Source organism: Empidonax traillii, unplaced genomic scaffold, assembly GCF_003031625.1.
Source record: "Empidonax traillii isolate 1590-97213 ecotype Southwest subspecies unplaced genomic scaffold, ASM303162v1 scaffold108:size1079785, whole genome shotgun sequence".
NCBI classification, from domain to species: domain Eukaryota; kingdom Metazoa; phylum Chordata; class Aves; order Passeriformes; family Tyrannidae; genus Empidonax; species Empidonax traillii.
Genome location: NW_020955301.1, coordinates 862609 through 875658, shown reverse-complemented (window position 1 = coordinate 875658; position 13050 = coordinate 862609). Strand labels below are relative to the sequence as shown.

At 38.2% G+C, this 13050-nt stretch overlaps 1 protein-coding gene across 1 annotated transcript in view; it reads right to left on the bottom strand.

Moving 5' to 3' along the window:
• The window catches only part of BDP1 (B double prime 1, subunit of RNA polymerase III transcription initiation factor IIIB), a 56431-nt gene that overhangs the window by 8321 nt on the left and 35060 nt on the right, over positions 1–13050 (bottom strand). Inside the window, exons 26-38 of the mRNA XM_027882620.1 lie at positions 11965–12160; positions 10724–10941; positions 8998–9388; positions 6174–6272; positions 5845–5881; positions 5340–5423; positions 4659–4685; positions 4454–4574; positions 3599–3602; positions 3361–3508; positions 2554–2695; positions 1782–1968; positions 20–80 (exon numbers count right to left, since the gene is read on the bottom strand). Coding sequence (XP_027738421.1) covers positions 20–80; positions 1782–1968; positions 2554–2695; positions 3361–3508; positions 3599–3602; positions 4454–4574; positions 4659–4685; positions 5340–5423; positions 5845–5881; positions 6174–6272; positions 8998–9388; positions 10724–10941; positions 11965–12160 — 1715 coding nt within the window. The remainder of the gene's footprint in view (positions 1–19; positions 81–1781; positions 1969–2553; positions 2696–3360; positions 3509–3598; positions 3603–4453; positions 4575–4658; positions 4686–5339; positions 5424–5844; positions 5882–6173; positions 6273–8997; positions 9389–10723; positions 10942–11964; positions 12161–13050) is intronic.

The window sequence follows — 13050 nt, the reverse complement described above, 5'->3', positions numbered from 1 at the left end:
AGTGTGGGCTTTTGCTAACCTGAAGTTTCTTCTGTGCTGCTTATGCACTGTTGTTGAGCATCCTCAGCACAAGCTTCATTCTAGAAACAACACAGTTGAAATAAAACAACTTAATAAATTCAGGAAATAACTCAAGGAAACAGGAAAGAAACAAGGCACATCAAATGCTCAAGAGTAAAAAAAAAAAAAAAATCTAATCACATCATCATAATTGCATTTGTCAGCTTTCATTTCTAGCTGTTCTAAGTTGAAGGATATTAGCCTGACAAGGACAAGAAACATTGGGGAAATATAAAATTTATATGCAGCTCATTGTCTGTATTGATGGTTTGTCAAAATAAATTTATACTTCCTACAGCACAACTCTGTCAGAGATGACTCACACAATAAATTGTTCAGTGGCACTAAGGAAGCAAATTCCTCCAACCCTTACAAAACCACTCAGTGCCAAAGAAAAACATCGAGCTCCTTCCCTTCCTTTTTATGGCTTTTCCCTTTGCTAAAACCAGGAATAATCTACTGCAAATCGCCTTTTTTTCATACTCTCTGCCAGTCCTGTAAGAGCCAAATCATTCTTGTACCTTATTCTAATATGAAACCAGCCTTGATGCAACAGGTTCAACTGGTGAAACAAGATTTTATGGATCAGCTGTTCCACAGTAACTGCATGTTCATCGATCTCAGATAACACTAAAAAACCTGAGGCAACTTAGAATGAACCTTTCTCTCACGAAGAAATAAGATAATTCTCATTTTTATTAGAACAGGGATACACAAGCCACTGCAAAGAAATGGATGTGCAAGACACACTGTTTGTCCATAATATATAAAATGACAATATACATGATATATGTATATGTAAAATATGTAAAATATGTAAAATATGTATATGCAATATTATAATATACACATAAAGCTCTTAATTGGCTTTTAAATAAATGAGAAACAGCATAACAAAGGATGCAGTTTGTTTTAAACAAAGCAAATGAAAGCAACAATGAATATCATAGAATCATAGAATAGATTGGGTTGGAAAACACCGCCAAGATCATCAAATCCAACCCCTGATCCAACTCCAATTACTATATCATGGCACTAAGGGCCACATCCAATCTCTGCTTAAAAACCTCCAGGGATGGTGAATCCACCACCTCTCTGGGTAGGCCGTTCCAATGCTTGATTACCCTCTCTGTAAAGAATTTCTTCCTAACATCTAACCTAAACCTCACCTGGCAGAGCTTGAGCCCATGTCCCCTTGTCCTGTTGTTGGTTGCCTGGGAGAAGAGACCAACCCCCACCTGGCTATAACCTCCCTTCAGGTAGTTGAAGAGAGTGATGAGGTCACCTCTAAGCCTTCTCTTCTCCAGACTAAACAACCCCAGCTCCCTCAGCCTCTCCTCATAGGACTATATAGAAATATGCCGCATCCAAGCAGTAACATTTAAACCTAATTTTAATTTAAACAAATACAACAATAAGAGGTCACACTGAATAGTTACAGGAATCCTAGGTAACTTCTTCCATCAAAGCTTTTTAAAAATTGCTCAAAATTTTGCCAATGTACATCACTTATTGCTGAAATGGTCTGAACAGTTTGCAAAGACTAAGTTTGTCTGAAAGATTTGTTTGGCTATGCCTCTGAAAAAAGGCAAGTTTCATTCACTTCATTCACAGCTCAGGTACCAGGTCTTTAAAACAGGTGAATACATTTGCACTGAAAACCTTTTCCTTTACAGAATTATAGAAACTAGACAGTTCTAGACTGTAATTAAGTTCTTTACCTGAGTAAAGTTGATTGTGCATATATTGTGCTCAAGAGGACAAGGATTTTGCTCAGGAACTTCATCCACAGAACTTTGATTTGGACAATCCTCTAGTTCAAGGTGTGATTTTTCAGATTTTGGTGATGCAGTTACAGGTCTTAAATCTCCTGAATTTCCACAAGCATCTCTCATCTGTTTTTCTGCTCTGTAAGGTATATATCTAGTTAATTTGAAACCAAATGAAGATATACTGTGCATGTGCTAAAATCTGGTTTATTGTTTATTTAATATGAAGCATATGTAGGTATAGAGAAACAAGGCACTTGTTTAAAAACTACCTCGTTGAACTAAACAGAATGCAAAATCTTGCAACAGGTCTACATGAAGTATTTCAGGAAAAAGCCTCCATAACTCCACTAATGGAGACTTCCCTACTATAAGCACAGCCAAGGAGGAACCCTTACAAGCTAATTAGCTCTTCCAAATGGACCAACTCTCTAACATTTCCTTTCAGATGCAGTTTTATGGAAGACAGTTAAGCAGCAAGGTAATTACAAAGTTCTGGAACAGCAAATATAAGTTAATGTTTTACCTCCAAAAGCTGTAACACCACATGCAAGTCAGAAAAACCTTAAAAATTGAAGTCTCAACTGTACACTATCTGCATAAACATACACAGTGTCTGTAAGCACCCTGTTTCCATCACAGTTGCACCCTACACCAGAACTTGAGCTGCTCATTTTAAGAGACTGTAGGAATAAAATCAATATTAACTGCTGAGACTTCCTACCTCTCAGTTTTGTCTACTTGCTTGTTAAGTTCCATACTCTGAGTTGCAAAATCACGAAGAACTGAAGAATCATCTGCAGCTGGTCTGATCTGTTCTAGTTCCAACTTCTGCATTTCCGCAGTAACCCTCAGGGTTGTAGGATCTAAGATTTATAAGAATAAAAGTCAAAAGAATGGGTTTTTTACCTGCACATGTATATATATTCATTTACTTTTTACATAAAAGCTTGCATATATTAAAGTTATGTATATGTGTATAAATTTACATACTACAAAATTATTAACAATTTTGCTGTACATGTGCACATGTATATTTATGTCTTATATAAATAAGGCACATACACATATCTCATCTTGCCTTTGATATGTTTTGCATTTTGCCAGTGATATGAAGATAATTAAAGAGTTTGAAGAGCACGTTTTTTGTAACTGCTTTAAGAATAGGAAAACAGTTCTTTCTAGTTCTTCTTCTACTTTTAACAGAAGGGAAAGATGGTATTAATAGAAAAAGGTACACTGTATTGTGCTGTTATTTCTGCAATTTGCCTTCCAGCAATTGAAGTCCTTTCCATGTACTTTCAGACCTGCAGAGAAAAACTGCTATTCAAATATCATTTCATTTCATACTCAAAGGTGTACTTTTGTATAAAACTATACCACAAATGAGTACCCCATATTACAGGGGTGATGTATCATCTGTGAACATGAACAGAAAGCAAAGACTCTCCGCTCAGTTTCACTTCATGAATCGGTACCAATCTATCAGAATAAACCATTTTCAGAGCCCTAGGATAAGAAACAGTCTTACCAGCTTGAATTTGCTCTAGTTGTTCCACAAGTTCATTTGTGTTAAGTAACTTCTGTGTTATGTTTTCACTGGACCTCAATACTCCAAAGGTTGGCTCAGGCTGCAGGAGTCTGTCTCCTGTCAGTTCCATACTATTCACCACAGGCAAGTAAAAAGAAAAATGCCATCAGTACAGTTCTTGATTTTTGAAAGTTAGTGCAGAGAAGATAGAAGAGATATGGAGTAGATCAGCCAATGAAGAGCTGACATACAGGCTGCAGCTGGTAGAGGAGACAGAAAACTATTTGGCAGAGCAAAAAATAAAAATCATCTGGGAATTGACACAGGCAGGTATACTGCAAACTAGGGTGTCCCCCATGCAAAGGAAAAAACAACACCAAAAAACAATTGAAATATTTAAATAACAGGAGAAGATCAGAAATCTGATCACGTGATAGTAAGTTCTGGTTTAATAATATAATCAAACTGGACATAAAATATCTCTGATTATTATTTTTTAGAGTCATAGTAACAACTAATCCCATAGTTTGTTCAAGCAATAAACAAGTTAAATTGTCTTTCAAATAATGCATGATCACCAGCAGATTTTTTTTCTGAAAAAGTATCCCACTAAGGTGTTTCATCATTCACAAATGCAAAATTATAAAAGCTAAAGCACCAAAAACCATAATGATAGAAAATCAACTGGTTCCTTGCCATCCCTTTGCTCTAAATCTTTGATCTACATCCCACACACTTAGGCAATTTACCTTGGCCTGATTAGCTGTAGAGAACTTTGGGAAAACAAGCTTGGTAATTAACAGTGATCCAATATAACTTAGCCTGAATATTCTTTTCTCCCCCATCAGGGTAAACTTAAGTTCAGGAGCAAAAAACAAGTTCTACCTCTCCAAAAGTACATCAAAACATCTCATGAAAATCATAAGAAAGAGACCAGAGAGGTTTTTGCAGATTACATACCAAATTACACAAACTGGGAAACCTTTACTAAAGCAAGGCCGCTTGCAGTTCAATAAAAATGCCAGAAAGAACCTAGCAAAAGTAAGCAGTGTCAGAGGATTTCTCACTAAAGAAAATGAAGTGGTAATTTAACCTGGTGTCAGTAGCATCCTTCTCCGAATTTTCCTCTATGCCAATTCTTGTGCCAGTGCTTTGATTCTCTACAGTGATGTTGCTTCCATCCTCAGAAGGCAGCAATTCCTTGGCAGAAGTATCTGAAGAAAGTAAATACTGAGTAAAAGTTCTATTTTTTTTTTAAATAGGCAAGTAAGCAAGGCTATTACCCATGTCCAACTCACCTTGAGCAGGTAACATGTGTGTCCGTTCTGATTATAACAACAAACAGAATAGAAAAACATGATTTAAAACACTCAGGTTTGGCATTTATATACAGCTCTATAACTTCAAACCTCATTTAACAAAGTTTCTATTCTCCAAGGATGCAAATTCAAATCCCAGATAAATGCAGTCATAAGTGCACAGTTTTGGTAGTAAGAACACAAAAGCTAACATTCAAACAATGAAAGTAGATAATAAATTCTAAATAAAACCTATAAAAAACTGGAAAAAACTTAGGTAATTTCAGGTTGTATCTAGTTAGGGAGAAAAAAGCTATACTTCATGTTAAAGGTCTGAAAAGATCACTGCAAGTTAAGTCTTTTAAGTCTGATCCCTTTCTTTAGTCCAGTTTATGTGATCAGATAAATTCAAACAAGTCCTTCCTAAAACAGGTCTCTGAAACATCTTTCTAGCGCAGTGATGCAGTTGGCCCTATCCAGTAGGGTGCCCTGATTTTTTCCAGCCAACCTGCATTGGCTAGACTGCCTTTGTCTTACAGTGCAACAGGACTAAAAGCATAAAGGTTTCTTGACCTCCTGCTAAGTAGCAACACGCAGAAGAGCTTTGCAGCCACTCCCCATCCCTCGTTAGGAAGACCCAGAAAGCACAAGTAAGGCTCTGTCCCACAAATCAGATCATACCTTCAGGGCTTGTTTTTAACTGGAAATTTGGATCACCCATTGCAAGTAAAGTCATAGCAGCCTCAGTGCTTCCGTCGTTAATTCCTGTGAAGTTGTTCACACACATTAAAAGTCAAAAGGACATGAACCAGATATCCACTAAGCCATACTCGAAAAGCATTTGACACTACCGCCGAAGTAATGAAGTAGAAATTTTTTTAATTGACCCTATTTGCGGATCAAAATGCTTGCAGACAAACAGCCATTCTCATCCAGTAAATTCAAACTACTGTAAAAACACTGAGCAGCAGTGTGGCTGCCTTAAATGGTGTACTGGATATGGGTGGGAAGGTGTTGGCAGCAGGGGCACTGCCCTGGACACAGCCAGTTGCAACTGACTGCCAGCAGGACACAGCTGAACCTGTCAGCCAGGATGGTGGCAGCTTTGGAAAATGTATTTTAAGAAAGGGGAAAATATAGATATTAGTTAACAGGAAATAGATGAGCAAGGTTGTTCCATATCTACCTTTGTCCGTGTCTGGATTTTCATGTATGGTAGTTTCCTTAAATACAAAGAAAACCAGTATCAAAGCTCTGTATAAAATGACTCCACAATTTTAATTTAATGCCTACAGGTAAATTCTCTGTCCACAGGTTACCCTGGCTTTAAAGGGTAACAATATTTACCCTTTATGGGAATTATTTTTTTCCCATAGCTGTGCCCTCAATCTGTGTGGGACTAGGTTAATAAGCTACACTGTTACATGCAGACAGGGCACTATGACGCTGTTGAAATAACTTTGTATGTACAATGAAACAAACACAAGACAGTCTTACAGCTGTTGAGGTGCTTACTTTTTCTTCCCTCTGCACTACTGGTTGGATAGATGCTTGAGACAGATTTTCAACATCAACAGACACCTGCACTTCTGGTACATTCACGGATATTTCAAGCTGTGAAAATAATTTAAAAACTATTTCAGTTCATCAGACACAGAAGAAAATCTATCATATGCGAAGTTTTATAAACCTCATCAACAGGTCTTCAACATCTAGTGGTATCCTTCCTAAAAATCATACCTTCTGATTTGAGAAGGCACCAGTGGTATGAACTGGAGGCAGAACATATAGTGCTACTTGCAGTAGTGGAAGCATCAGACAACTTAAGACCTTGTTTCCAGTTGCTCATTACCCCACCAAACTAAGTTATACAGTTGAGATCGCTCATGATGACTATTTACCTCAAATGGGTTTTGTTAGTTTTCACTCTTTTTCTGCTTTGTAACTGTTTATAAAAACAGGTCACCCTTCTTCCAAAGTAAGAGAGGGAATAGACATACCCACACACAAAACTCACCCACTGTTTCACATAATTTCTTTTCCTTCTTCTTTATCCCTGTCTTGTCACTGAGAACTTCAGACATTTGACATTTTCAGAAATGTGGACTTGAAATTTGACAGAAAGGTAACAATATTTCTAAGCAGGTTGTGATGAAAAACACTGTTCAATCTGGGTTGCTTTCAAAAGCTTGCACTTTTACAGATACTTTCTACTGACCTATTTAAATTTTATATCAGCTGAGTTCTCAGGTATCTAACAATATCCCTCACTAATACTCATGCCTCCTGTATGTGTTAAATTCGGAAACTTGATTGTCCTCCCCACACGTAATACATATTCCCCACTTTGAAATCTAAGATTCAGCAAAAGCTTCCACACAGCACCTCTGCTTCCCATTGTTATTCTAAAGTCTCCCTTGCTGTTTTGACTGAACTTTAAATTCTCCTGCTGTTTCACCCAGTGAAAGAAACAGTGTGACTGAGGAGACAAAAAAAAAAAGCAGTATCTCAATGGGAGAAGAGAGGAAGATGAGTAGCAGTAGTAGCAAGCAAAACAGCACTAAGTAATTAAAAAGCATTGGAGTGAATGGAAAGTAGTGATGGCACAGGGGAAGAAAAATAGAAGAATGTCTAAACCTTTGAACACAATCCTTTTCAAGGCCTTGAAGAGAGTCCATTATTCCCAAAACACAGGCCTGCACTCTAGGCATTAAGTTTCCAACTCTACAAATCGTCTGTGAAAGTGTAAAAATATATAGCAATTGAAAAAAACTAACAAAGATGTAGGTGGTCTCTCACTGACAACATCAGGGACTGAGATCCACTGATTTCCCCGTGCCAGACAGAGCAAGAACGTTCCTGAATGGACTGCATCTCATGGAGGATCCAAACTGTAACGCAGGCAAGGAGCGGAATCCACCACATTGTCAAATTCTACAGTGGGAACCAAGCAACAAGGGCTTGAAACTTTAATGAATGTACATTTAAACGTTTTTAGCCCATTACCTGAGTTGCCCGCTACAGTAAGAATAATATGGATCAAGGGAAGACAAGCCTTACAAGAAACCAGGCAAGTGCAGCTCTGACTGATCTGACATGGCTTTGGCACCCAAAAACTCAACACAACATGCCATGTCTCCCGAGCAACCACATAATACATGGAGCCCAAGGTATGGACTAAATAACTCAAAGGATATTTGATGGACATTTTAAGGTCAGGGGGCAAGGCACAGACCAAGGGAATGATAGCCATGTATTTATCAAAAGAACAGAAAGAGAAGTTGTGGCTAATAAAGATGTACTGGATAGCATAGCATGACAAAAATGGTATGAAATACAGGGTGAAATTTGTACTGGGTGTGGCTGGGATGAAGTTAATTTTCTTCATAGCAGCCCACACAGTGCTCTGTTTTGGATTTTTAACTACAACAGTGTTGGTAACACACAAGTGTTTCTGTTATTCCTGAACAGTGCTTGGACAATGTCAAAGCTTTTTTTCTTATTCTTTTACCCAGCCAGGAGTAGGCAAAAGGTCAGGAGAGCACGCAGTAGGGCAGCTGACCCAAGCTGAACAAAGGCATGTTCTCTATCATATGATGACATGCTCAGCAATAAAAGCTCAGGGAAAGGGGACAGAACAGGAGGGCAGTTGTGGTTACAGCATCTGCCTTCCACAGTTACTCTAACACAAGACTGAGGCCCCGCTTTCTAGGCAGTAGACTGATAACGGAAAGTAACGAAAGTAATTCCTTAGTTTGCTTTGCTTTTACATGCAGCTCTTGCTTCATCTGTGCAACTGTCTTTATATCAATATAGAAAGTCTTCTTACCCTCCCTTCTAATTTCTCCTTGTCCCATGAGAGAAGGGAGTGAGCAAGCAGCTCTGTGTGCCTGGCTGCTGCTCAGGTCACCCCACCAGACAGTTAAAGTTTCTCGGCAAGAGGGGACACAATATAACGAAACATTTCCCTCATACCCACATTTCCGAATGTTCAAATATAAAATTGAAGTGCTCCATTTGATCCATCTGGGGCCTCAAAACACATGGTAAGTAGGCATGATAGTTTGTGGCCTATTCAATCTCAATAAACAAACTGGAGAGCACCCTAAAAACCTACACACAGTTTGTAAATGTAACCACATAACTGGACTTTAGACTGATGCAGTACTAAGTTCAAAACCTAGTGTATGTGCCAAGTAACATCCCTACTACTCTCAACACCATTCTTAAATAAAACTGAACAGGGATAAAACCCAAATACTCAGAGATGCAATTAGAGTAAAAGGCTTTTTAAACAATCAGAACAAAAGTACATATGCAGAACCCAGCTACACAGTACCTCCTCCATGGTTTCCTCTATCTGAACGGGAATGGGTTTTGGAGATCGAAGGCCTACAGGAACAAACACCGGAGCCTTGTTCACTTCCTCAGGTGCAAAGCATTCATCTTCATCATCAAGTTCAAAGTCATCTGCCTCCTCATCCTCCTCTTCTTGAGAAGCCCGGAGGGTGATGAAGGTTGTCTTTGAACTTCTGGGTTCCTTCCCAGATTTCTTTCTCTGTTTAGTTTTCAAATTTTTGCCTCTAGTAACACTCGGTTTAGCTTCTTGCCTTTGACTCCCCTTCTCACTGCAAACAGCCTCACACTCAGAGGCAGAAGCAGCAGCAGTTCTTAGCTCCAACACGTGTTTTGGCAGTGCTATCCGCTTTGATGATCTCCTGAACTGCCTTCTAAAGTACAGAACAAAAGCAAGTTTAAAAAACAATGCAGTCCACAACATTCTGAAGAGAGGGGTACTAAAAATAAAAACAACTGCTATTAAAAAAAAAAAAAAAAAAAGAGATCATTGTAATCAATAATGCAAACTACTTCATTCTTAACTTACAGTGACAAATAAGGATTTAATCAGAAATCCTAATTTCTTCATGTATACATGAAGTACTGATTGTAAATGTGTATTAAGCAGTTTCAGAAATCTGCACCAAACTTGTAAGACACAGAATTCTTTGATTAGAAAAGGATGAATTAATTTTCATTTTGAGGGACGTCACATACTTTTTAAGTCACGGGAACGTTTCCAGTTCTCTTTTGCTAAAATTACACTAGAAACCCTAAACTATGATAGTTTTGCTGATCAGACTCATGTCTAGCAGCTGGAACTACTTATCTGCTCTGGTTTCTCCGCCAGCAACTTCTTCAATAATCAGCTGCTTACTGTTTCCCTCCTCAAAATCATGGGCACAACCACTTTTGAGTACCAAAAGTAATTCCAAACTTCCCCCAAAAAACATTCTCTTTGGTAAACTGGTGGGGAGTGGAAACAAATGGCAGCGGAGGACACTCCCAGCACAAAGTTTCTGCTTAGGTTACTCCCACAATTAACCTGTACAAACTGGGCCTGACCAATAAAACTGCGATGAAATGCCTGGTTACGGGGACTGGGGGGAGTAATGGGATATGAGACTACTTGGCTTCAGGAAGGCTTTCAACACCATCTCTTACAGCACTTTTGGACAGAAGCTATAGAGGACCTTATCAACATCAGCAATACCATGTCAGGTGTGGTTTCAGGTCCCTTGGTTTAGGAATGATATTGAGGAAATAGGGTCCAGAAAAGGGCACTCAGGATTGTCCTGAACTTGTGGGACATGGCTAAAAGAAGAGGTAGAAAGAGCTGGGATCCTTTAATCTAGGGAAGAGAAGCGCTAGGGGTTCACAACGACGTGGTGGGGGAGTTACAAAAATAACAGGGACCAACTCATCTCAGTAGCAGCAGATAAATATACTGTACTAATTCCCCCAAATATGGGTACTTCAAAGTCCTCCCCTATAAAATCAGGAATTCCTGTTGAAACCATGGGATGGACTGGTGAGAATGCTGGCTGTGGTAATTTTATGAGAGTATAGGCAGGGTAAGAGACACTGGGGTATCTGCATGCATCTGGTAGAGTTCAGATGGAAGACACATGGACTGACATGCTGCAGGGATTCAAATAACACACTGAAGAACTATGGCTAATAATTACCAATTAGTTGAGTTTACAAACCAAAATTAGTTGTTTTACCTTGTGAGATTGTCTGATTGTTTCTCCTCAGAGGCAGAAAGCTGAAAATCATCATCTTTTTCTACTTGACTCTCACACTCTGAGGATATCTCTGGAGACTGGAGTGTAATATCCTTCCTGGTTCTTTTATAAGATGTTTCTTCAACATCCTCTGTAAAATTGTGTTTCTTGGTAGACTCTGAGAAGGATGCAGCTTCCAATATGTTACTGGAATTTTGCTAAACAGAGGAGACAATTACTATCATAATGAGTGCCAAACACCTTTAATTTTGGTGACAAAAAGATTTCAAGAACTAAGTTTGAGGTTCTTGAAAACATGCCCAGCTGACATCTCTGATAACTTAGGACATGTTTCCTCACTGCCTTTAATTTTGCTTCTATATCTGTGGTGTAATTAGCTGAAACATCTATGATGCCTGAATTCCCAGTGCTGCTAGTAGTTAATAGACAAAGTCCATGCTCAATTTATCAAGAGCAACAATTTTTTAGAAGCTGGAAAGATTAATAATTTTCTAAAACTAGCTATTAATTTAAAGAACAATTTGCAGGAAGGAAAAATTATCTTTTTCTGCCTTGGGAACAAACTAGGAAGAAAATACTGCCATAGTTTAGAGAACAGCATTTAAATATTATTTGACATATGCACAGACAAATATAGCAGCCACAGTTCTGTAAACTATGGAAACTTGCCCAAAATAATACGTTAACTAAAAAATTTCAGTCATCCGTCTAGAAAATGGGGAACAGCAGAAAAACTTGATTTAGATATTGCAGCTTCAGACAGAGAAGAAACTAGACTGGACTAACTTAGGCCTATTGAGCAAATTTAAGCAAAAGGTCTGAACATTGTTCACACTCATTTTAACTTAGAATTATACTTACACAAGTTTTAGGTAATATCTGATGTTAAGACAACTGCCTTAATTTCCATTGTGCAATGAATAAAAAACATTGGATCAATTATTAACAGTGTTAGCATGTATTTATTATAATGCAGAATTACGACCACATAAACAGCAGGATTTAAGAAAACAGTGTACTTTAAATATTTCCACAGTTTTTAGATTCTAAGTCCATTTAGAATCCACATAATTTCCAGTAGTGAATTAAAAAAATATAAATCAAATAATCATATCAACCTTTCCCAGCAATATACTGGATTTCTGTGCCATCTCTGGTTCTGAGAACTTAGGCAAAAGAACTGAGGTATACTTGGCTCAAAACATGTGATCAGCACTTACCCTTGATGCACCTGTTTTTAATAACACCAAACATTCTTCTTCATTTCTGTTCCCAGTGTTGTCCTCTTCTTTGTTTTCACCTTCTTTGGGATAAGCCCTTTTTCTAGTAAGTCTCATTATGTTTGACCTTGGGATCCCGTGGAGTTCACTTGCTCTCTGTTCACTTTCTTCTCCAGAACTTAATTCATCATTGGACCTACAAAAATATATTTCAACTTTTACTTCTGAGGAACTACAAAATACACTCTACAAGCTTGCTTACTATGCAAAATCTAAGACTTCCAGCTAGAAATAAAATTGTTTTCTGAGTATTTATTTGTTTAGTTGGTTAAGTTTAAAAAAACATAAAGGAGGAAAAAAAACACTATAAAAAGGGGGTAATTCGTCTGCAGCAGTGAACTTTTCTGATTGCTTTTGGGAAAAATAACAACATTAAGAAATACTCTGCATTAAGGTAGAGTAGAAAGTTTCAGCTATAGCAACATAAGTTTCCAAAATTAAGCAGCCAGAGAAACATTAATATTCAGTAATTCCAGTGCTCAAGGCTCTACTGTTTTCAAACAGGATAAAATTCTTGCGTCTTTTCAACCACATTCAGTTCAGTAACACAGAAATCTTGGGCTTCTAAACTCGTAACTTGGAAAGTGGCAAAGATAATCCAGGGAACTACAGTCTAGTCAGCCTCAGTCCCTGGGAAAGTGATGGAAAAACTAACCCTGGAAACTACTCCCAGACACAGGAAAAAACAGGTGACTTGCAGCAGTCAACATGAATTCACAATGGGGAAGTCATACGCAACCAACTTGATAACCTTTTACAATGAAATGACTGCCTTGATAAATGAAGGGAGAGCAGTAAAGAATGTCTACCTTGACTTCAGTAAGGCTTCTAACCCTGTCTAACACACTCTCCTCTAACATCCTTGTAAGGGAGCTGATGAAGCATGGAGTGGATGAGCAGACAAGGAAGTGCACTAAAAACTGACCAAATTGTTGGGTTCAGAGGTTTGTGATCCATGGTACAAAGTCCAGTTGGAGACCAGTAACCAGGAGTGTACCCTGTGGGTCACTACTGTGTCGAATCATC